This window comes from Nyctereutes procyonoides, unplaced genomic scaffold (genome assembly GCF_905146905.1).
Source record: "Nyctereutes procyonoides isolate TBG_1078 unplaced genomic scaffold, NYPRO_anot_genome, whole genome shotgun sequence".
NCBI lineage: Eukaryota > Metazoa > Chordata > Mammalia > Carnivora > Canidae > Nyctereutes > Nyctereutes procyonoides.
The window spans coordinates 3,752,470-3,775,868 of NW_026575139.1; the positions used below are offsets into that span (position 1 = coordinate 3,752,470).

General features: G+C 45.6%; 1 protein-coding gene across 1 annotated transcript in view; it reads right to left on the minus strand.

The window, feature by feature from the left end:
* The window catches only part of WDR25 (WD repeat domain 25), a 140,485-nt gene that overhangs the window by 40,239 nt on the left and 76,847 nt on the right, over window positions 1–23,399 (minus strand). Inside the window, exons 4-5 of the mRNA XM_055303899.1 lie at window positions 15,326–15,473; window positions 2,527–2,657 (exon numbers count right to left, since the gene is read on the minus strand). Of these exons, the coding sequence (XP_055159874.1) occupies window positions 2,527–2,657; window positions 15,326–15,473 (279 nt within the window). The remainder of the gene's footprint in view (window positions 1–2,526; window positions 2,658–15,325; window positions 15,474–23,399) is intronic.

Here is a 23,399-nt window from a genome sequence, read left to right on the forward strand (position 1 = left end):
AGGAGAAAATCCAATATTTTTAACAAACTCTTAAATCAGATGGCATCCTTGGTGAGTAATCTCTTACGTATTTGGTCTTTGAGGCTAAAAACAGTAAGCACACCTTTAAGGGACGTGGCCGTCAGCAGGGGCTGGGTAATCGAAGGTCCCTCTTCAAACAGCATGACTAAGACTTTCCAACACACGCAGCCCAAATATAAGGGTTTCAGTGGTTCTTTTTTTTTTTTTTTTTTAAATTCCACTGTGTCCACTTCTTTATGGGTAACTTTTCTCTCTTTTCTGAATATTTTTGTAAAAAGAAGTTTCTTCATAAAAGAAAAATGTGAGATTTATTTTATTATTTTTTTGAGATTTATTTTAAAAGAGTACCTTTTACTGTGCTTTAGTTTTCCCACGTGTGAAGTACTTTACGCAAGATACCTATAGACAAAACTTTACATTTTCTTTAAAGAAGCTGGTCTTATGTTATGTTCTCAAAACGCCAACAGCCCATTCCAAAGCCGGTGCCTTCTTGCAGTGGCCAGTTCAACTTTCACATCTGGGAGATCCAAGGTGGGGCAGAAGGCAGTCCTGGAGGGAAGCCTTTAAGGTACCACCTTTTGATACTGCGGCAGGCTGGAGTTCTTCACGGTGGGACTTTAGAGCTCCCTGAATCCCCTAAATCACAAATGCAGGAAGACACTCATAGTCTGTACCCTCTTCTTTCAAAGTTAAACTTAACATGGGTTTTATTCTTAACTACCCTACAGGACTCAAGTGGCTGGATGCCACCTTCAGACGAGGGCGGTGCTTCTCAGATTTTGAAAACAAGTCATCCTAAAGTCATGGAGCACCCCCAAAGGCAGTCAGGCCATGGCTCTTCCTCACTACTCCTCCATGAACTCATCCTCAGCCCTGGCTTCTCTTCCAACTGCTAACCCCAAGTGAGACTCGCATGCCAGGGGCCCTCTCTGTCCAAGGCCAGAACACTTGCCCAGAGTCCATGCCCTGCCAGGTCAAGTCAGTCACTGGTCCTCACACACACTTCAAACTCCTACCTTCCATACATACACATTCTGCATAACTGCCTTCCTCCTTCATTCTCTCACTCAACGATGGCTTGCTTGATGAGTGCCTTCAATATCCTAAATGTATGCCAGGCACTATTCTAGGAGCTGGAAGTCAACAACAAACAAAACAGACAAAAATCCCTCCCCTGGCAGAGCTTACATTCACGTGAAGGCAGAGAGGCAAATACACAAATGTCTAAAATCCACAGTATGCCAGGTGGTGATAAATGGTAGGGAGAACAGTGAGGGAGTGACCATCAAGGTGGTCAGGGAAGTCAGAGAAGGCCTCACTGGAAAAGTAGTATTTGAACAGAACCCTGTAGGAGACAGGGAGGGAACCTCTACAGAGAAATTAGGAAAAGAACATTCCAGGTGGAAGTACACGTGTAGCAGGGCAAAGGCCCTGAGGCAGGAATGTGTGGGTGTGTTTTAGGAAAGGCAAAGACACCAGTGGGGCTGGAGATGATGAGAAGGGGGTAAGGGAAGATCATGTGGGCCTTGTGGGCCACTGGGGGGACACTGGCCTTTACTATGAGTGAAATCAGAACCCAGAACCCAGAGGTTCTGACCAGAGGAGAGGCACATCCGACTTACACTATGATAGATCACTCTGGCTTCTGTGCTAAGAACAAACTGTGAGGAGTGGGGAAAGAGAGAGCCCACAATGGAAACTACTAAATTACCCCAGAGAGAGTCAAGGGCAGCTTAAACCAGAGCTACCACAGGATTTGCTCATGGTTTAGACGTGGGGATGAGAAAAAGAGCAGAGACAGGGACAATTCTGATGGTTCTCGCCCACACACCTAAATGGGTGGAGCTGCCATTTATCAAGTGGGTGAAGGCAAAAGAAGCAGCAGCTTGGCAAACAGGGGTGGGGATGGAAACCACTTCTTTGTGGGATCATCATGACCAGACTTTTAGCCCCAGAAGGAACATGGTCTCTAAGGAGCCTTATACACTAAGATGAAAGTACTCACCTGAATGACGACCTACCCCCACACACACACATGCACACAACACACATGCAAGCAGACACACAGCACACGTATACACATGTGCGCACACATGGATGCATACATACATATGCATGCATACACATGTATATATGCACACAGGCATGCACACACACAAACAGTGCTGCTCCACACCAATTATCTGCATCCACACATTATTCCCTTGAGTAACCCAAAAGCCAATTCATTTTATACCATCTGGAAACATTTGCACACAGTAGATGCTCAATAAATGTTTTCAATAACATGCTACACAGAATCACACCTCTGATGTTTCAATATCCTAACCAATCAAGAATGTTCTTTAAAAACATCTACACATTACGTTGAGCACTGGTGAAACATGAAGTGGTAATTACCCCATCTCCAGAGTCCCGCACCTAGATGCTGGCCCGCCCCCAGGCATTCACACCTCCGCAGCAAACTCTCCTGTGGAGAGGCCACAGGAGGAAGACGGGCATCACCTTGCCGGTCCTTATATCCCAAGCTTTGACTTCAGGGTGGAAGCCTCCACACACAAAAAGGCTGTGGTCTTTCGGATGAAATTTCAAGGTGGTGATTCTAAAGTCACTCTGACCACTGAAGAGCTGGGTTCCTGCAACACAAAACAGAGAATAAGGAGTTAAAAAATACTCGGATCACAAAATAAATACCTTAAAACTCAGATGCCATCTGGTGTAGAGCTACGGGCAGACACAGCCCATCTGGGCCCGAGGGGGCCTTGAGACTTTCTGGAAGCACAACAGGGGCAGCAACAAGTTCTGCCTCATGTTCTGGCCAGCCCTGCCCTTGATTAGCTGAACTCCCCTAGGGCTAAGCTAATGGCTGGACCCATGAACACCACCTTTCTTGTGTTCTGTAAACACCATGCATCAACTCATCTTAGCCACACAATGCCCTACACCTGCTCCACAACTGGAAGAAGCCAAGGCTCAGGGAAATTAAGTACATTACCAAAGCTGCATGGGTAATATAGAGATTACTTACTTAGGAGTCTACAAAAGAAAAAGCAGGATGCTCCAAAGTGGCCTTTTTAGGATCAGTCATCTTACAATCATAACCTTACAACAAACCTATGAATGGTTTGCTCCAGGGTGTAACAGGTAGGGGTGGTATGATACACTGGGCAAAGAATGAGAACATGATACCACGAGGGCCTGAATGCCAGCATGGATAGGTGATATGCCCAACTGGGTCTCACTGGTTCTGCAGGACTCAAGACAGTCCCTATCCTTTACGTACTGCCCTGAAACTGCTGCCACACACTCATGTGCACTGTGCAAATGTGTGTGTGTATATAGACACAGTGGGGGAAAAGTCTCTTTTGTCACTGTGATCTTTCAGAGGTAAGTAAGCTATATAAATAGGTTGAACTCAGGCCATGTAGGGAATGGAAGTCTGACCCTGAACTCAAGTCCGTTGGGTTCCAAAGCCAATACTCCTTCCCTCTATGCGGTGCCACCTTATATCCCAGAGCACTGGCTGTAGTCTTCATGTGTTCAATTCACCACTGAAAATCTATCAGAAACCAGACTGGTCTTGGAAGCCATTCTCACCACCAGAAATCTGAGTGCTGCCTCTGAACAGGTCTCCAGGGGACATTCTGCACATTTTGGGCACGGTACATGCTATGCAATACACCAGGAGCTTGAAGGTGGCATCCCTCAGATATGTCAGCAAGGGCACACATAGCCTAAGAGAAACAACCCTGACTGCCCCTGGCTCACAGAAACTCCTTTACTGGCAAAGCAGTGGGCAGTTAGGGACACAAGAAGCTGGTGGCCAAGGAGGAGACCAATGTGACACCAAGATCTCAAGCATCATTTCCTCATACGGGAACCCAGAAACCATGTTTGCTCATTCATTTCAGAAAGCACTTCCAGCTGCCCTGCTTTGTGTTCAGGACCCCTACACAGTACTGTACCAGCTCACCACGTAAGGAAATGAAAGTCATCGATTGGTACTCTCAAGTTACAGCAGGAGCCTTTATAAATCCAATTTGCCTAGATCCATGGTCTCTGCACTCTTCTGACAGCATGCCCCATCAAGGAAAAGCCCTTAAGCACGTATCTCCAAGTTGTTTGTTTGTAAGTTACACGGTGAGCTACCATGCCAATAAATTATGAGCATTAAAATACCAAAAATAAACCATTTTAAAGGATGAGACAAGGACAAAATAACCAATATTTAAAAATATATCTTAACATGCCATTTACTAAGTGTATCAACAAATCTCTTTGAAATGTGTTATAACATTTTTAGTGAGAGCTACTGAACTGGCTCTGCTTCCACTTTTTTTTCAAATGTAGGGAACTTTCTGTGACTCACTGATCTGAAAGGAGCCCAGTTATGGCTTCACTCATCAAAGTCTGTCAGAGCCAGCAAAGACTTCTCCCAGAGATGCACGGACCTGGACAGAAGACATTCACCACTGGCATCAAGGGAGAAAGTGTCTACTTCCATCCACCACTGACACAAAGGATTTTGTGACTGTTTTTACTACTGAAGTTCCATTTCCCCTCAAGTCAGAGAATGGTTCCTGCCACTAATTAGAGGGTATTACTGCATTCTCACATTTTTAACAACCAAATTCAAAATCCACCAAAATTTTCATTTAAAGGATTTTAAAGGAGAACAGAAAAACTGCTCCCAAGTTAATAGTGCAGGCATTAGTGTTTTTAAAAGGTGACACATTCATGTAGTTCTTGGCAACAAAACTTAGAGAATGATGGAAACAAAAACATCTGGTTTCAAAATGTTCTTCCCCTAGTACAACCTTCTTGGAAAGCAGTTACTCTCCTGTTCTTTATTAAAATGTGTCACCTTTCCCATGATGGACGATTGTGTTGATTTATTTCCTAACATCTTCCAGGGATCCACAATCTGTAGTTACGTGTCATCCGAGAAACTTTGAGAAGGGCTTGAGGTTTTGTGAAAGAAGACTCTACATTTCTTTAAGCTCAACAAGCCCCTAACTGTTGCTGAGACATGCAGTGCATAAAGATTTTCAAGGTCACCCTATGTCGCTGCAGTGTTGTCATGAGCTGGCCACTTAGGATCCTATCATCTGTAATAGTGAACGGACTGTAAATAAACAACAGCCTAGCTGTCCAACCCAGTGGGAGCACTTAAGGCAAATACAGGTGTCTGCCTGGTGGAATATGGAAAAGCTGTTTAAAACTGGAATCATGGGCAGCCCAGGTGGCTCAGCGGTTTAGCACTGCCTTCAGCCCAGGGCGCGATCCTGGAGACCCGGAATCGAGTCCCACATCAGGCTCCCTGCATGGAGCCTGCTTCTCCCTCTGCTGTGTCTCTGCCTCTGTGTGTGTGTGTGTGTGTGTGTGTGTGTGTCTCATGAATAAATAAAATATTTTTTAAAAATAAAAAAATAAAACTGGAATCATGAACAGGGCTCTTTGGCAAGATGGACAACGTCCATACCTATTCTTGAATTACAAAAATATTAAGTAGGGATTGGTATGGACAGACTGGGAAGAGATTCACCAACTTGAAGTGAATTGTTCTAGGGGTAGTGAGATAACTTTTTAAATTATACTAATATTGTCATAATTTTTTATTTAATAAAGAATTCTTCTAAAAAAGCATCGGAGGGGGATCCCTGGGTGGCTCAGCGGTTTGGCTCCTGCCTTTGACCCAGAGCGTGATCCTGGAGTCCCGGTATCAAGTCCTGCGTCGGGCTCCTTGTGTGGAGCCTACTTCTCCCTCTGCCTGTGTCTCTGCCTCTCTTTCTCTCTCATGAATAAATGAATAAAATCTAAAAATAAATAAATAAAAAGGCATCGGAAAGATAAGGAGACTTATAGTAGTCTGGGTCCTAGGTCTCTCTCTCATTAGATCAACAGACAAGAAACTATCTCAGGAATTAACCTAACTGGAAACTTGGTATTCCCTGAGCTTCCTCTTCTTTCCTGAAACTCATTCAAGCTACAGTTGATGGTCAAAAACCACCCATGATGTGCCCAGTTAGCAGATGCCACCTGTCCTGGTCTCCATACACCTGGGACAGTACTCAGAGCAGCACTTGTGAAGATCTCAGGATGGACATCGAACCTGTAGCTCAGGCCTCAGGACACTTGCTCCAGCCAAGTAGCAGAGATTTGTCTGAGGAATGAGGGAGTGGACCACCATGATGTCCCCTCAATGGGAAAGGAGCACATCTATGCCACTGTGGCCCTCCCATCACTGAGAAGGCCCTGGCAGGTCAGAAATCTGTCCTCCTGACAGAGGCAACTGTGCCCACTACTGACCTCTTGCTCGCTCACATTCACTGCCAGTCCTTAAGCCCAAAAGGAAAAACAAACTATCTGCCTGTAGAAAAATGTTCCTTGTTTCTTGGACCATGGCATATAACCATATGCTTATTTCAGAAACAGCAGTGAATTAGCCATATTTTTTCAAAAAGTGCAGTGATACAGTCTTGCCAACAATGGGGAAAAGATGGGAGGAAAGTGAAAGCTGAGTTGCTAAAAGATGAGGACTGAGCTTTTTCTGCTAAAAAAAAAACCCATGTATTTCTGCATGTTATTCTTCAACCTCCTAAAGAGACTGAGAAGAGAATCTATGTCTCTTAAGTAAAAAAATGTTCCTATTAGAAGACAAGCTATGGTTTAATATCTTTTTTCCTACTTTGGTTTATAAAGACCTAGGCCTTTGCTGTATTTGTTTGTTAAAAGGGTCCAAAACGAAAAGATTTTAAATTTTTTTTTAATAAGCTTCTAGACACGTAAAGGGAAACATTAAAGGAAGGAGATCTAGCACAAGACTGTGGCTCAGAAATCAGGACGCCAGCTGCCATCATCCAGCACTGTGCCCGGAGCAGGAGGTGGTGTAGCAGAGGCGCTGAGAACCACACAGACCCAGGTGCCATCCCGGCCCTGTCACTTACAGGGGAGGGATGTTGGGCAGGTCCCTTGGGCAGATCCCTCACTGCAGTGTTGCACAGCCTCATACACATAAGACTGTCCAGAGGGCAACATACATACTACATAATATATAAAGTGTTCCAGTGGACCTGGCAGACAGCAAACAACAAAAAGGAGCCTTTAATTGTGTGAGAAAATTAAACTTCAAATTACTGAATTCATCCTTTGTTAGATTAAAGGCTAAAACCAAGGGCTATACGTTTTTAACAGCAGGAACCTTGAGGGAGGAATGATCTGGAGTTTCTTTCTGTCTTGAGGCTCTGAGAACATGATGCCCTGGGCTAGCTTTTACAGTTTGTTGAAGAGACGTGGACAAAGGATGGAAATATTTATCAGAGACTATCTCCTACGTGAACACTCGCCATGGTGAAGGTGAAGGTCCTTTCTTGTCAGACTTGTTCCCACTTGATGTTTTTATATACCGAGTACCTTGTTTATCATGTCCTCTCTGGCGATGCTACTTTAAGCTCGATGGTTTGTTGCCTCATAACCTTTAACCTCGAGACTCTCTTGCTTGTTTACATGTTTGTTATAGAGTTCTATTTATTCACTGTATGCTGCTTATAGGAAATTGAGTTTTAAAATATTTAATCCACTAACACTGGCTTTATCGATCTGGTTATAATGAACTCAACCAGTGCAAGAACTGTTCAGATTCTGTTAGAGTTAGGAAAAATCACTTCTTTTCCTCCTTGAATCAATAATGACACAAATAAACTATAAATCGTCATTAAAGCAAAAATATGTTTAAAACAGGATGCAGAAACTCAATTTGTTCTCTTGACACTATTATGACTACCCATGCTTCTATCACTAATACTGTTAAGATAAAACAGCTAGCAACATGCCAGGGAATTCCTCAGAGTTGCCCCCTCTCCTTTTCTCAAGTGGAGACCCAGGTGACCAACTATGTGGCTGGGGCAACACTGCCTGTCCACTCTAATGCCTACCTTGGGGAACCCCATTGTCATGCAAGGCTCTGGGTCCCCAAAGGGTCCTCCTCTTCCACTCAGCATGTCTGGCCCCCAGCCTAGTTTCTGGAATGCAACAGATATTTGATCCAAGTCAGGTGAAACCCAAGTATGGGTCTCCAAGAAAGAGAAGGAAAGTTCATCATGTCTTCCTCTGCACCTGTTATCTCTAGCCTTGCATGTGGCTTGCGTGTCATGTAACAACCCTCTGTGGTAGGTGTAATTAACCCATTTCACAGCAGGAGAAATGAAAGCTCAGGGAGGTGAGGCCTCATCCAGGGCTGCACAAGTCAGCCACGTTGGGAGAGGGGCTGGACCTGTCTAACCCCAGAGCCCCGCTCTCTGCACCCCACCTCACCTGCCTGCAAGCTATCCATGACCTTTCCTTCTCCTTAGCTCTTTGTTCACATCCATGGACTCACAAACATGTAGGATGTTGACAGGGGAAAGCTGATGCTGTCGGCTTGTGGTGATTGAGCTTGTGTTCCCAGGCAGGCGGCATATGACTCATTTCGCTAAAATCAATATCGTTACACTCATCCTCTGGGAAGGACTCGGCCAGCTGTAAATCCAACCATCCTGACTCAAAGTTAACGAGAAAAGGAGCTTACTAACTTTCAAATCAAACTCTATGAATCAGAAACAAGGGCTATCTAGGCACGCCGGCAGGGTCCTGGGAAGGGTCTGGGTGTGAGGCAGACAGGCCTGTGTCTGCAGGTCTCCCAGGATGAGTGGGGGCCTCCAGCTGAGCCCAGCAGTCCTCTCGGATCCACAAAACCAGAGTAATAAAGCATAGCTGAAGCAGTTGTCCTGAATCAGGAAGAAGCATGGAAGATGGCAGGCCCCAGATGGATGACAGGCCCACACACAGTGAGGGCAGCAATGGAGAAACAGCAGCCGTTGTGGTAAAACCTCTTTCACATCAATCTGGCCAATGCTCTTAATTATCTGGACAAGACTGAATTTTTAAAATTAAAAAAAAAATTCTCAACTTGCAAACAAAGTGTGTCTTAAAACTTTGCCTCAAGTTGGCTTTCTGGGGACCCTGCAGGTATCTGTGTTTGGTCTCCCAGCCAGTCCCCAGAGGCTGTCTGACCTGCAAGGTCAGCCACACCACTGCACAGCTGCCACTCAGCACACACAGAGACGATGCACTGCCCCCATGCCGTGACAGCAGCCAATGAACTAGTACCGTCGAGAAAAACCCGTCTTTTATCCACCCAGAGGGTGATGGCATGGATGTGTATGGACATATGGCAAGACCTGTAGGCACCTTCCAAAGTATGAGATTCAGGGCTAGGGTGTTTCACTGAAGTTGAATAACACTAGATTTCATATCCATAACTAGAGCTGGCTTCTCACCCCAAAGCTGTACAGAAAGAAAACAAGGCTGAGACTGGAGAGAAAAACTCTTCAGAGTAAAGGAGAAAGGGTGTGCATGGGAATTGAACTGGGTACCCAGGGCTGAAGAGAATGTGGTCTTGAGAACAAGCATGTTTAAAAGTGGGCCAGGAATGGGGTATCAGTGAAGGAAAGAACTTAGGAGAAAGAGGCCTGGCTGAAGACAAGGAAAAAGCAGAAAAGTCAATGAGGAGTGGGGAGGAACCCAACACTGCCTGCATCCATGGGTGGGAGGGAGCATGGACAGCTGCTCACCAGGCAAGAAGGCACCGGAGGGGCATCACCAGAACTGTTGTCAGCGCAGACCTCACTGGGCTCTGGAGCCCCTCAGAGACTTCGTATCTAGTTCCAGTGGCAAAACTCTAGGCCCAAAGAACTGACTACACAAAACGTGCCTATACCATGAGGAGCTGCACAAGTATGCCCACTGGCTAGAGGCCTGTGATGCAGCTGGGTGTCTGCCTTCCTGGCCTCCACAGGCACCTGAAGGATGCCTAACTGAGTGCTTCTGGGAAGCTACTGCAGAGATATGCAGTCATGGTGCTCGAAAGCCTAAGAACGGGGAAGCCCAGGCCCTTCTGCAGGCACCTCCTCCTAGACCTGTATGGGCGGCACCACTCAGCCCCAAAGGAGCCCCATCTGCAGCCTCTTCTCTGAAGTCCTGTAAGCTCCTGGTCTTCTTCGTCAGGGTTCTAATTTAGATGCTTCTCCCCCTTCCTCTACCAAGTGTACTATAATCATCAGGGCTCACATCTCTCCCACTGGAGCGGTGGCTGTCAACAGCCAGAGAAGACTCCTTCAGAAGACTAGTCAAGATCTGAGCTGCATCTTCCTCCCGGAGCCCCCAAGTTATCCTCCTTATGTGGTGAGCCAGCTGCCCAAGGGAGAGCCAAGCAAGCTCCCTTAAGCAAACGGTCCATCTATGGCAGGGAAACAGACGTGGCGGCCTCTGCCAGTCATACAGACCAGAGGCGGATCCCCGCTCTGTCACTGCCAGCTGTGAGGCCTCAAACAAGTCCCTGCACACTCCAGCCCTCTGTGTCTTGGTCAATAAAATGGGGATAACAACACTGTTCTCACAGGTGAGAGTAGAGATTAAATACATAGTAAGCAAAGGGACTAACATCTACTTATTCATTTTGGCTTGAAACAGGCCAAGCAGTGTGCTAGGAAACGGGGCCACACCATCCGGAGCCAGGTGCACACGCAGCCAATGTGGCATTCCACTTTCCTGGAGTGCTTCTGTGGTGGGGGCCCCAATCATGATGCATGACCAGAACACACTTCTTGGAAAACATCAGAAATGGTCTTTGTGGATCCAGTCCCAGTTGGCTGCTCATTTCCATGCACCATGACCCCCCCAGTGAAAGACACAGGGACCCCCAGAGCAGGCGCTGACCAAGTGCTAGGGACAGCAAGGCCATGGGCAGTGGATATCTGAGTACAGAAGGCCATGACCTTCTTCAGCACTGGGTGCTTGGGACTCTGGAGAGAGGGTCAGGCTGAGCTGTGGGAGGTCTGCAAGCTCATCTTAAAGAGGCAGCTGCCATTCCATCACCAGGAGGAAGTAGCTAGCCTACCACCAGTAGTATTTTGTCATGGAGAAGCAAAACATGGAGAAGCCGGGAGAACCCTGGAAGGCTATCTTCTTCCCAGCCTACCCCCCAGATAACCACATGGGGGACCAAGGGCCACACTAGTAAGCTGGCTGAGGATCATCAGATTGAGGGCTTTTGAAGCTGAGCCATAAAAGCTGCTCAATATGAGGAAATGGCCCAGCAACTGGGGTTCTCTGGACACTCAGCAGGAATAAGGTTCATTATTTCTCACCATCCAAAGGGTCTCTTAGAGGAACATATTTTTTGAGTGCCTACCTTGAACCAGGCATTCTGTAAAGTATTCACAAACATTATCTCAGCCTATCCCCTCAACCACTCTGTCACCCTGCCAGGCACTGTTACCCCCTTCCACAGATGTGGAAACGGAGATGGAGGAACTTTACCCAAGGACACCCAGCTCAGGTAAGTGGAAGAACACATTTGTACCTCATCCATGCTCCTATCACACTGCACTGCCTCCAACATCAGGTACCTGGGACCAGGTGGCATTGCAAGGATGTCTGGGACAGACTGGACACACATCAAGAGAGTGGACCAGGCCAAAAGGAGGACAAGGTGCCCTCTCCAGCCAGGGCCCTGAGGGCTCCAGGGAGAGGAAAATCTCTTTTGCAGCCAATAAATGCAAAGTAGGAGGACCTGCATATACCTCTGAGGCCTTAATAGCCAGGCTGGGGACAGCTGCCTGGCGGGGCTGGAACCTGCAAGAGACCAGGGCCAGCAGAACTGAATAAGCTCTTCAGAGGATTCTATGGGGACTGGCTGATTTGGTGTGCAGGTCAGCTGACTCATAAGGCTGGCGACATTCGGGCCCTGGTGGAGTCGACCAGGGTTCCCTGAGGCCACCTCAGCCTAATGCACCAGAGACATTTTGTTAGGAAGATTACAGACTGAAGCGGGAGCACCAAAAATAATGAATCTGTGAGCGGATTTTATTTAGGTGTTGATTCATGGTTGTCCTATAAGCCAACAGCCCGTCAGAACTATAAATTAACGAGATAAAATGTTGCTGGCCCTCCATATTTCAGGCCGGGTATTGACATTTTAGAATCCACAGATTTTTAACTGTATTGATTGAGGACACCAGGATAAATGGCCTTGGCGCCAAATTCCCATTAACGACAATGGGCACCAAGTGACTAATTCTCAAAGCGCTGCGGTGAGAACGCCCTGCATTGCCTTCTCCTGGCAGGGAGTTCTAATTAGATTGAAATGAAAAAGCCAAATCACCAAGGGTGGAAAGAGGCAGATCAAGTAAAAAGGAAAATCAGACTTGGTGATGAGAAAGGACAAAATAAGTCAAACCAGAGCCACAGGGCTGCCCAACCCACCAGCCTCTGCTAAAGAAAGCACCAGTACAACCTGGGATGGGGATGCAGAGCTGAGGTGGGAGACACATGGGGAGCCTACTCCCCTACCCCAGCAGCCACTGATGGGTTTCACTGCCCAGCAAGGGCCAGCCTCTACTCACACATGCCGAGCTGCTGCTCTGAGCCAGCCTGGCCAGATAATGAAGACACTAAGACTCCCTTGACAAGTCCCATTCACACGGCGTCTCCACACTAGTCAGGGAGACAGACACAGAAACCAGCAACCCCCTCAGCAGGAGAGGCCCCACCTAAGGAGCTGGAGGGCTTCCCCAGGGGTGAGGCCCAAACCCTGAGACCCTTTCCCCAAAGGGACAAAGAATATCCAACATGCTCACCACTATAGCCCAAGCACCAGGTCCTGTACCTAGTAGGTACTCAGTAAGTACCTACTGAATGAATGGAACTGAACTCTCAACAAATGAACCAGGTGGGGAATGCTATTCCCAGGAGATGGGTGGAGCAGAAAAGCCCTAAGGACAGAGGCTCAACCACCCAACACACCACAGCTGGGAGGAGCACGCTGGGCCTGGGGCCAGACAAGCTTTTCTCCAGTAAAGTTCTGCCACCAACTGGGCAAGGCATGTCTCTTCCCCTCCTCCGGTCCTCCACCCTGCCTCGGGTCATACCCAATCAGCTGCAGACACTGGGGAGAACTGCCCAGAGTACAAATCAAGCCATGATTCTCTCCTACTCCAAACTCAGCAATGGCCCCCTACTGCCATCTGCTGTGGCAGTCCCTAATTTGTCAGGCAGGAAGACTCTCTTCAAACATCTAAAAATTTCAGAACCACCCCCCCCACACACACACACACACGCAATGGCACTAACATCTGTTGATTGAGATCCATTGGGACAAAGGGCCACTAGGAATACATTACTGTTATTAAATGAACCTGTATTTGATCCATCCAACCTCACCCCTCACCTGCAAGAAGCACCGGTCCTGCACTCCATGGGTGGATAGTGTGGGTACCCAGGGGTGTTCAGTGACCCTGGAGTGGGGAATAGCGCCTGGAGAACACACACCTCATAGGCCAGGAACTACACCTTCAGACTCGCTGCCCCTGGGTCCCTGCACCCCACAATTCCAAACACACCATTGTGGTTCGTGTTCCTGTAACAAATGTGTCCTCATTGCTCTGCCTACTGAGAACGCACTTAACCTCCCCCTCAATCGTGCCCCCTTCACCTAAATTCTCTACCCCCCTAGTTCTCGCCTCAGAGTAGGTTCCACTTCTACCCAGAAGACATTCTTGATCTTCTAGGCTACAAGTTCCTGTACCTGTATCTCGCCCTATCACTGTGACTTGAGATTCTCTCTGCGCTTCTGTCTGCCCCTTTCGCAAACAAGAGCTTCTAGGGCACATCCTGGGTCTTGTTCCCTCTGTGTCTCCAATGCTGTACACAGTTTACTAGGAACACAGGTGTCATGGTGAGCCTGGCAGACCAGTGCCTGCAAACAGGAGTCTGACAGCACAGGGTGCCAGCCCTGAAGGGTGAGTGGGGTCTAAATGAGACCCCATACATAAGTGGGTGGTTGAGATATAACCTGCTGCAGTCATCACCAACTAGGTGGCACCAAACCCCTGAGCCTTGGCCCCCTCATTGACTCTGTGGAGTTCATGGTAAGACTACAAACAGTTGGGGGAAAAGACTTGGTTGAGAAGAAAAACACCATACACTCCTCTCATACAGTGGAGAGGGCACAGGATTTGCAATTGCAGACATGGCTTAAATCCCCACTTGCCATGCACCACTGGGAGGCTCTGAGCAAGCTACTTGCTGCTGTGAGCCTCAGGCTTCTCACCCATGAATAGGGAAAAAGAATCATGGGCAGCCTGTGGCATGGTACTGGCCATCGATGGAGCCACGAGTCTTGTCTTCATCCTCATTGCAAGCACATGAGGTTCGAGCAGCGGAGCAGTGAAGCTGCCCCTCAGCAGTCCAGAGGTGATGAGGGTATTCGAGGTAAGAAACAAACCGCACAGGTCCCCCAAACTATCCATTGGTTCCTTCCCTGTACCCCCTCCAAGCTGCTGGACAGAAACTGTGTGGTTGGGCTGAGAACTGTCATCTCCTGCTTGCCAGACCCTAGCGCCTCCACTGTTGGGCATGGGAGGTCTCTCTGCAGGCTGAAGGGGACACCTCATGGATGGGTAGCAACTCTGGCCTCCCCTCCTGGCCTTGGCAGAGTGTCCAGCAGAAAACTGACCAGAAGGAGCCCAGGGAGGAAAAGGCAACGTGGGTACTTAGACCATACAGCCTGAGTCGGGGCAGAGGTTTCAGGCCAGCTCCATACCTCTGGCTCTGTTCTCACCTGATGAGCACAAATGAGACCCCACTCAGGGGCTGCAGCTAGATTGGGTGCATAGGAGCACTCAGTAATATAAAGTTCTTTCCACTGACTTATCTCTCCTTCTCGCCCTGCTTGTCAAGAGCCCCCTTAGGATTTACCCAGCACAAATCCATCTTACCCAAATGCCTTTTCAGTGTAGGCATTAAAGCAGAACTCGTTTGCAGACTTTCCCTATGAGCTGGAATCATTCCTTACAGCCTTTCAATGATAATGAATTGACAGGAATTCTAAACTGATTCCAACCAAAGGACATTGTGATAAAGCTAAATCTATTTTGGTACAAATTACATGTCAGAAGTTGATTAAAAAGCCACCTCTTTATCCAGCCCCACAGCTTGGGGCTGAGACAACCTTGGGGCTCTGTCCTCTGGGCAGGCTGGCAGAGGCCCACCTCGAACCCTCCTAGGAGACTCTTGGTTCCAGGCAAATGCCTTGGAAACATAATCTCCAAATGTGAGCCTCCTTTGAGGGCTATGTCCTATTGCCCTGAAACTGTATGCAGCTTGTGGCTACCGACCACCCAGAGAAGCTTCCCAACGAGAAAGCTGACTCAGCTGCCAGCTCCGAGGGAGGGGTGCCTCAGGATAACAATGCAGTGAAACACACCTGTTTCGAGGTCTGTTAGGTGTAGGGCGAAGTCGAAGCCACCACTGAGGATGCGCCGGCCACAGGGAGACCACCGGGCAGTCCGCACCGCCTCGCTATGCAGGGAGTATGTCTGTAGGCAGCGGCCTGAGTCCACAGCGTTCCACACCTACAAGGCAAACACAGTGCCCGATGTCAAAAACAGGGACCTGACCTCCAGGGCTCAGCTTGACCCCTCTACAGGAGGAGAGGGACTCACAGTGGAACTAGATTCCTGTTATTTTACCATCAAAACAATACCTAGTTGTTAGACTTTTCCTTACAGAGGTGCAAAGACCTGGGGCTGATGAATTGAAGGGGAGCTTTTTCCCAAAACCTTTACTGGGGTTAAGAAAGCCCTCAAGAAAACAGCATGCCTGACTTCTGCCACCCAGCCTCCAAAGCCCTTCCCATCCACTCTGCAGCTACTCCCCACCAAACATCCTGCTCTGCTCACACTTCCTTTAGCCCAGTGTTGCCTGCATCTCTGACATCTGTCCTCTTGGACAGGGCTTTGTGAGCCCTGGAATGAACACTACACCAGGTCAGGCTCTCTTCAGCCCAGTTTTAAGAGTAAGATCCAAAACAGAGCTTGCCACACCTGTGCATACAACCAGGCAAGGACCCAAAGGGCCAGCTGTCCTTTTTTCTGGGCAGAAGGTACTATACTTCATTCCCACCCTAGCTTTCCACGGTGATGAGGTCTGTGGCAGAAAGCCCCATGTACACTCAGTGACTTCTGAAATACGTTCTTTTTTTTTTTTTTTTTTTAAAGGTTTTTTATTTATTTATTTACGATAGTCACAGAGAGAGAGAGAGAGAGGCAGAGACACAGGCAGAGGGAGAAGCAGGCTCCATGCACCGGGAGCCCGACGTGGGATTCGATCCCGGGTCTCCAGGATCGCGCCCTGGGCCAAAGGCAGGCGCCAAACCGCTGCGCCACCCAGGGATCCCTGAAATACGTTCTTAAGCCAAGTATAGAACCACACAATCTAAGAGCCAGGGCCACTCCACATGTGAGAGAGCCCTTCACCAGCTCTCCCAAGAACCCCAAGGAACAGCTGGTTAGCATGGAGCCTGGCAGGGCTGGCTCTGGGCTTGGGCATGCACTGATGCCCAGGAGGGCTAGTCACCTACCTTCACTGTCACTACAGGAAGCAGGGATGCTCCTGCCCAACACCTGAGGTGGCTCAGAGGATCGAACATGAGAAGCAAGAAGAGCATCTGCAGCCAAAACATGGGCATCAGAGCCAAGTGTCTCCTATGTGCTTGCAGGTCATGTGACTTGGCCTCCCTGGCCTCTATCTCCTCTTCCACAACGTGGGGGTAAGAAGACCCTCATCCCAAGGACTGTGGTGAGGGATAAGTGGGGCTGGTGGGCGTGCTCCTTGGGGCTTGCCATGCACAGAGTTCTTAAAAGCAGTGTTCTCAGACCCTCTCTCAGTTACATCAGGAACCCAAGCTTCACATCTTCATTTCCCTAATATCCCAAAGTGTACCTACACATCCACAGACCCAATCTGGAGACAGACTTCCTTTCAAGATGGGAAAATTCATCCTGCTGCATCTTCAAAGTCCTCAAAATGCAAAGGATCAGAGTTCTGAAAGAATGTTTTCTGGGTATATGTAAATGTCTGAGCTTAAGAAAATAAGAGGTCAATAGCAGCCATCAAAGCATGCTAAGAGCTCGGATCCTTTTTTTCTTCTTAGGGGTTAATAGCTAGGGTCTCAAACTGAAAAATCAAGAAATAGCAGCATTTACATTTGAAATATGGACAGAGGGGTGCCTGGCTGGCTCAGTCTGGTAGAGATGCAACTCATCTCAGCGTGAGTTCCAGCCCCACGTTGGGCGTGGAGCCTACTTAAAGAAAAAACAAAAAGTTTGAATTATGGATAGAAATAATGGAAGAAACAGCCAGAAGACTTCAAAGTGGAGTGGGAGTTTGTGGTAGAACAGAGTGCAGTTTTTTCCAAAACTATGTACAAGTAAGACTAATAGAAAAAAATAAAGTAAAATTAATGAGCTACACCTACAGGGTTAACATGGCTAAACAATAGAAAACATAATATTGATTATATAAGACAAACTGCATATATGCAGCAAAAAGCCATCTAAATTATAAAAACACACGAAACACTACTTAATGCTCATAGCTTCTACTGAAAAAGGAAGGAAGGAAGGAAAGGAGGTAGGGAGGGAGGGAAAAGAAAAGAATAAGTGTGGGGAGAATGTGGAGAAACTGGACCCTCCGTGCACTGTTGACCTCTCCCTCTGCCTCCCCACCATTGATGCTCTCTCTCGCACCCACTCTCTCAAATAAATAAAATTTTTAAAAAATTATGCATAGAGTCACCAGAGGATCCAGCAAGTCCACTTGTGTGTACATACCCAAGAAACTGAAAACAGGGTCTCAAAGAGATATCTGCACACCAATGTCCATAGCAGGAGCCAAAAGGTGGGAGCAACCCCAGTTAGTCTATCAACAGATAAATGGATCAACAACACATGGTCCATCCATACAATGAACTACAATTCAGGCTTAAAAAGAAGGGAGATTCTGACACCTGCTTCAATGTGGATGGACCCTGAAGACACCGTGCTGGGTAACATAAGCCAGTCACAGAAGGGCAAATACTGTATCATTCTATTTACATGAGATTCCTAGAAGGTCAAAATCGTAGCTATCGAAAGGAGAATGGAGGCGCCAGGGACTGGGTAGGGGAGAGTAGGAAGTCAGTGTTTAATGCGGACAGAGTTTTAGTTTTATGAGACAGAGTTCCAGAGATGGATGGTGATGATGGTTGCACAGCAATGTGAATGAATGTGCCCACTGCCACTGAACTGTGCACTTGAAAATCGTTAAAACAGTGAATCCTGTGCTTTATGCATTTCACCACAATCTTAAAAACACACATGATGCAAAAATCTATCATGTTTATTTGTGCATTTGCAGTAAGACTATAATAATATGTATGAAGATGGCAGTCACTCCAGGGAGTGGCAGGCAAGGATGGGGCTGGGTGAAGAGCACTATGAACACTACATTATATTTCCGAGAGAGAGAGGAAAAGAGAATATGACTATGCCTTGAAGCAAATATTCCCAAATGTTTCCATCTATTAAACTATTCATTTGGGGAGACACCTGAGTGGCTCGGTAGGCTAAAGCATCTGACTCTTGATTTTGGCTCAGGTCATGATCTCAGGGTTGTAAGCTCTAAGCCCCATATCTGGCTCCGTGCTGAGCATTAAGCCTGCTTAAGATTCTCTCTCCCTCTAACGCTGCCCCTCCCCACCAAAAAATAAATAAATAAAAATAAACTCATTTTTTCCATTCATTCAACAAACATTTCCTGAGTACCTGCTATTAGCCAGGCATTGTTCAGCAGTAAATAACTAAAACAAAATCCCCTATCTTCAATGAGACAGACATTAAACAAGAAAAACAAGTAGCATCTAGACAGTATACAAGGTGATGTTAAAGACTAAGGGCATAAGTGAGCAGGAAAGGGGACCTAAGGTCAGGAGGAGGAGTGGAAATGGTGGTGGCTTTTAAGGAAGATCTGAAAGGGTGAGGAAGGAAGCTGTACAGAAATCAGGGAAGAACCTTACAGGCAGAAACAGGGCCCCTCTGGCTACTATGCCAGGAATAGAGTGCAGGGCAGGGGAGACACAGGGACACAGTGTGGAACTTCTGCAAGAATCCGGGGGAGAGAGAAGCACAGCTGGACCAGTTGGAGGCAGTAGAAAAGCAGCCTCTCTTGGAATGTAGAACCAATAAAATAAGGAGAAGGAGGAGAAGGTTAAGGAATGAGGAGGAAAGAAGGGGAGGAAGAAAGAGAAGAGGAGGAGAAAGCACCAAGGCCCAAAGCAGCAAACTGGTGAGTCTGAATTCTTGGCCAGGGAGGCCTTCTGAATCAGCTGTGGAGACATGTTTAAGGCAATCCATCAATCTGTAAAATATCCGATAACTCTCCTCTGAAGTGAAAAATGCATACTTGGCTCTCCTGGTTGATATACACACAAGGATAGCGTCAGAATCAATGCAGACCAGTCAGCCACTTCTCAAAGCTACCCAGGGTGAAGGAGAGAAGAATCTCTGCTAATCGCTCTCCCTAATTGAATTTAATGTTCACTGTCAGGTTTTAAAGATTAATTCCCAAACACTGTGGCAGCCTGAAGTGTGTACCTTTTTCCAATTAAGTAATTAGAGATACCAATCTGCCTCCATGGAATTAAGGAGTTAAGTCTTCTGTCAAATGTTCTAAGATGCCTTGATGCATTAACTCGAGAGAGACATTCTATGTGTCCAACAGAAATCAGATTCAGAAAGAACATGACAAGTAAAATGTGCATTTGCTTGGCTGTACTGTATTTACTGTGGGTTCCCACATCCTGGTTACTGATACACAGCCCCATTAGGGGCTCCTCACAGTCTCTTAAGACCTATTGCTTTAGCAACATTCCCCCTCCCTACCTGTCCACCTTTTGTTTTTGATGACAAAACAAATACAACCTCCTTGTAAAATATTCAAATTACATAGATGTGCAAAAAAACAATATCCCATAGGAATCAACTGCAAGATTGTGGTTTTTCTTATTTACAAGTAAGTCTGCCCTGAGAAACAAACCTCAGAAACACAAAGAAAAAAATAAGAATCATCCATAATTCTACCACCTGGACATAATGGCTATCAAACTTCTGGGTGAACTTTGCCTCCGATTTGGCCCCTCCCTGACATCTCCTGCCTTGCAGACCTTCCTAGTCCACCATACCTCCTGGTCTCTTTTCCACCCCTGACACTCCTGTTGCCCCACGACATCATTCCAGAGACCACTATCAGACTCATTGGCTCAGCAAGCCTGTGCAACCAGTGCCCAAATTTCACCAAGAAATGTGCCTGCAAAAGCTTGGGATTCCTTTACAACGTGAGTGTCAAGGGCTAGAATTGCATTGAATCTACAGACCAATTTGGGGAGATGCCTTAACAATATTCAGTCTTCCAATGCATGAAAAGGATATGTCTCTCCTTTTATTTAGGTCTTCTTTAGTTTCTTGAGTGATATTATGCAGTTTTTTAATGAAAAAATCTTGCACATCTTTTGTCAAATTTATTCCTAATGACTTCATGTTTTGATGATATTGTAAATAGTATTTTTGATTTTTAATATCAGGTTGTTTCCAATACTTAGAAATATAATTAATTTTTGAATATTAACCTTCAATTCTGAAACTTTGCTAAACCAACTTTTCAATTCTAGAAGCTTTTTTGTAGATTCAGTAGAATTTTCTACATAGACAAATTGGGTTGTCTGCAAATAAAGACAGTTTTACTTCCTCCTTTCCAATATAGATACCTTATACTTCTTTTTCTTGTCTTATTGCACTGGCTAGAATCTACAATGCTGAAGAGACATGATGAGAGTGGATACCCTTGCCTTGTTCCTGGTCTGATGGGGAAAGCAGTCCATCTTTTATATAGTTAAGTATAATGTGAAAGCTAATGTTTTCATACATGCGCCTTATCAGTTTGAGGAAATTCTATTTCTAGTTTGCACAATGTTTTTATCAGACATGAATACTATCTACATATTGTCAAAAGTTCCTTCTGTATCTCTTCAAATGATCATTTGGTTCTTCTTTTATAGTTCATTAATATGCTGAAATACATAGATTGATTTTGAAATGTTAAGTGAATCTTGCATTGCTGAGACAGATCTTACTTGGCCATGATATTATAAATTCATGGAAATAAATAGGTATGTATACACACATACATACACATAAACACACACATAGTTGGATTAATCTACTAAAACTTTAAAAATTTTGTATCTATGTTCATGAAAGATATTGATCTATCACTTTCTTCCCTTACAATGTCTTTTTCTTTTTGGGTATAAGATAATGATGCCTTCACAGAATAAGCTGGAAAGTGTTTCCTACTCTATGATTTTCTGGAAAAGTTTGAATAGAATTGTGCAGTCATTTCCTAGGGCTGCCATAACAAAGCACCACAAACTGAGTGGCTTAAACAACAGAAATGTTTTATCTCATGATCAAGGAAACTAAAAGTCAGAAATCAAGGTGTTGGCAGGATTGGCCCTTTCTGAGGACCATCTTCCAGATCTTTATTTTGACTTGTACATGGCTGTCTTCACATTCACAAGGTGTTCTCTTTGTATGTATGTCTGTCTCCAAATCTCCCCTTATTAGGACACCAATTATACTAGATTGGGGCCCATCCTAAAGGCCTTATTTTAAGTTTATTATCTCTATAAAGACCCTATCTTCAAATAAAGACACATTTTAAGGCACTGGGGGGTTAGGACTTCAAAATATAAATTTTGAGAGAGACACAATTCAATCCATAACAAACTGGTATCGTTTCTTGCCAGGATAGTTCCGAAGCTCTGATAAGAGAGACTAGAGCAGTATTTAGTCTTGGGATCAAGCCCTGTGTTGAGCTCCCTGCTCAGTGGAGAGCGTACTTCTCCCTCTGCCACTCTCCCTGCTTGTGTGCACAGGCTCTCACTCTCTCTCTCCCAAATAAATAAAATATTTTTTAATGTTATTTATTTATTTGAGAGACAGAGTGCAAGCAAGGGAAGAGCAGAGAGAGAAGGAGAAGCAGACATTGTGCTGAGCACAGAACCCCACGTAGGGCTCCACCCCACAAACTTGAGATCATGACCTGAGCCAAAATCAAGACTGGGATGCCCAACCAACTGAGCCACTCAGGCACCCCATGCTGTTTTTCATTCATCTCATTTATTCTTCGTTCCCTCTTTCCCTTTTTTGCCTTCTTTTGAATTGGATATTTTTTGTTATTTCATTTTATCTCCTATTGTTAGATTACTAACCATAAATCTTTGTTTTTTGTTTTTTTTAAGATTTTATTTATTTATTCACAAGAGACACACAGAGAGAGAGAGGTAGAGACACAGGTAGAGGGAGAAGCAGGCTCCATGCACCGGGAGCCCGACGTGGGATTTGATCCCGGGTCTCCAGGATCGCGCCCTGGACCAAAGGCAAGCGCCAAACCGCTGCGCCACCCAGGGATCCCAAATCTTTGTTTTATTACTAGTTGCTTTAAAGTTTATAGCATACATCTGTAACTTATCACAGTCTACCTTCAAGTAATATTAGTGCTTGTTTTATGAAAACCATAATAATAATACATACCATTTCCCCCATCTCAGCTTGTATGCACTATCATACATTTTACACAAATCTCATAAAACATGGTTATTGTTTTACTTTAAACAATCATCCATCATTTAAAGTGATTTTTAAATAAGAACAAAAATTATTTACATTTACCCACATATTTACCACTTCTGCTGCTCAGCATTCCTCTGCGTAAACGTAGATCTCTATCTGGCATCATTTTCCTTCTGCCTTGAGAAATTTATTTAATATTTCCCATTGTACAAGTCTGTTGGTGATGAATTACTTCAGCTTATAAATGTCTAAAAAAGACATTGTGCCTTTCTTTTAAAAACATATTTTGCTGGGTATTAAATTTTAGGCTGACAGTGGTTGGTTTGCTCTTTTTTCTTTCAATACTTTAAAGTATGTTGTGCCACTGTCTTCTGGCATTATTTCCAGTAAGAAGTCTGCTGTTATCCTTATCTTCATACCTCAGTATGCAACTTGCCTTCTTAGCCTCTTTGGTTGCTTTCAAAATGTTTTTGTCACTGGTTATAAATTCCATTAAGATTTTCCTTAGTGGACCTTTTTCTTCATGTTTCTTGTGCTTAGGGCTCACTAAGGTTCTTGGTTCTGTGGGTTCCTAATTTTCATCAAAAAATTTTAAAATTTTTTTCTGCTCTCTCTTCCTTTGAGGACTTCAATTTCATGTATATCAGGTGAGCCTGAAGTTGTCCCACAGCTCATTGATATCCCGTTCACTTTTTTCCCCAAGCTTTTCACTCTGTATTACATTCTAAAATGTGTCTATGTCTTTAAATTTGCTAACCTTTTATTGTTTCTGATTTGCTATTAATCTTATTAACCTGGTAACTTTTCATCTGAATTTTTTTTTCCAGTTCT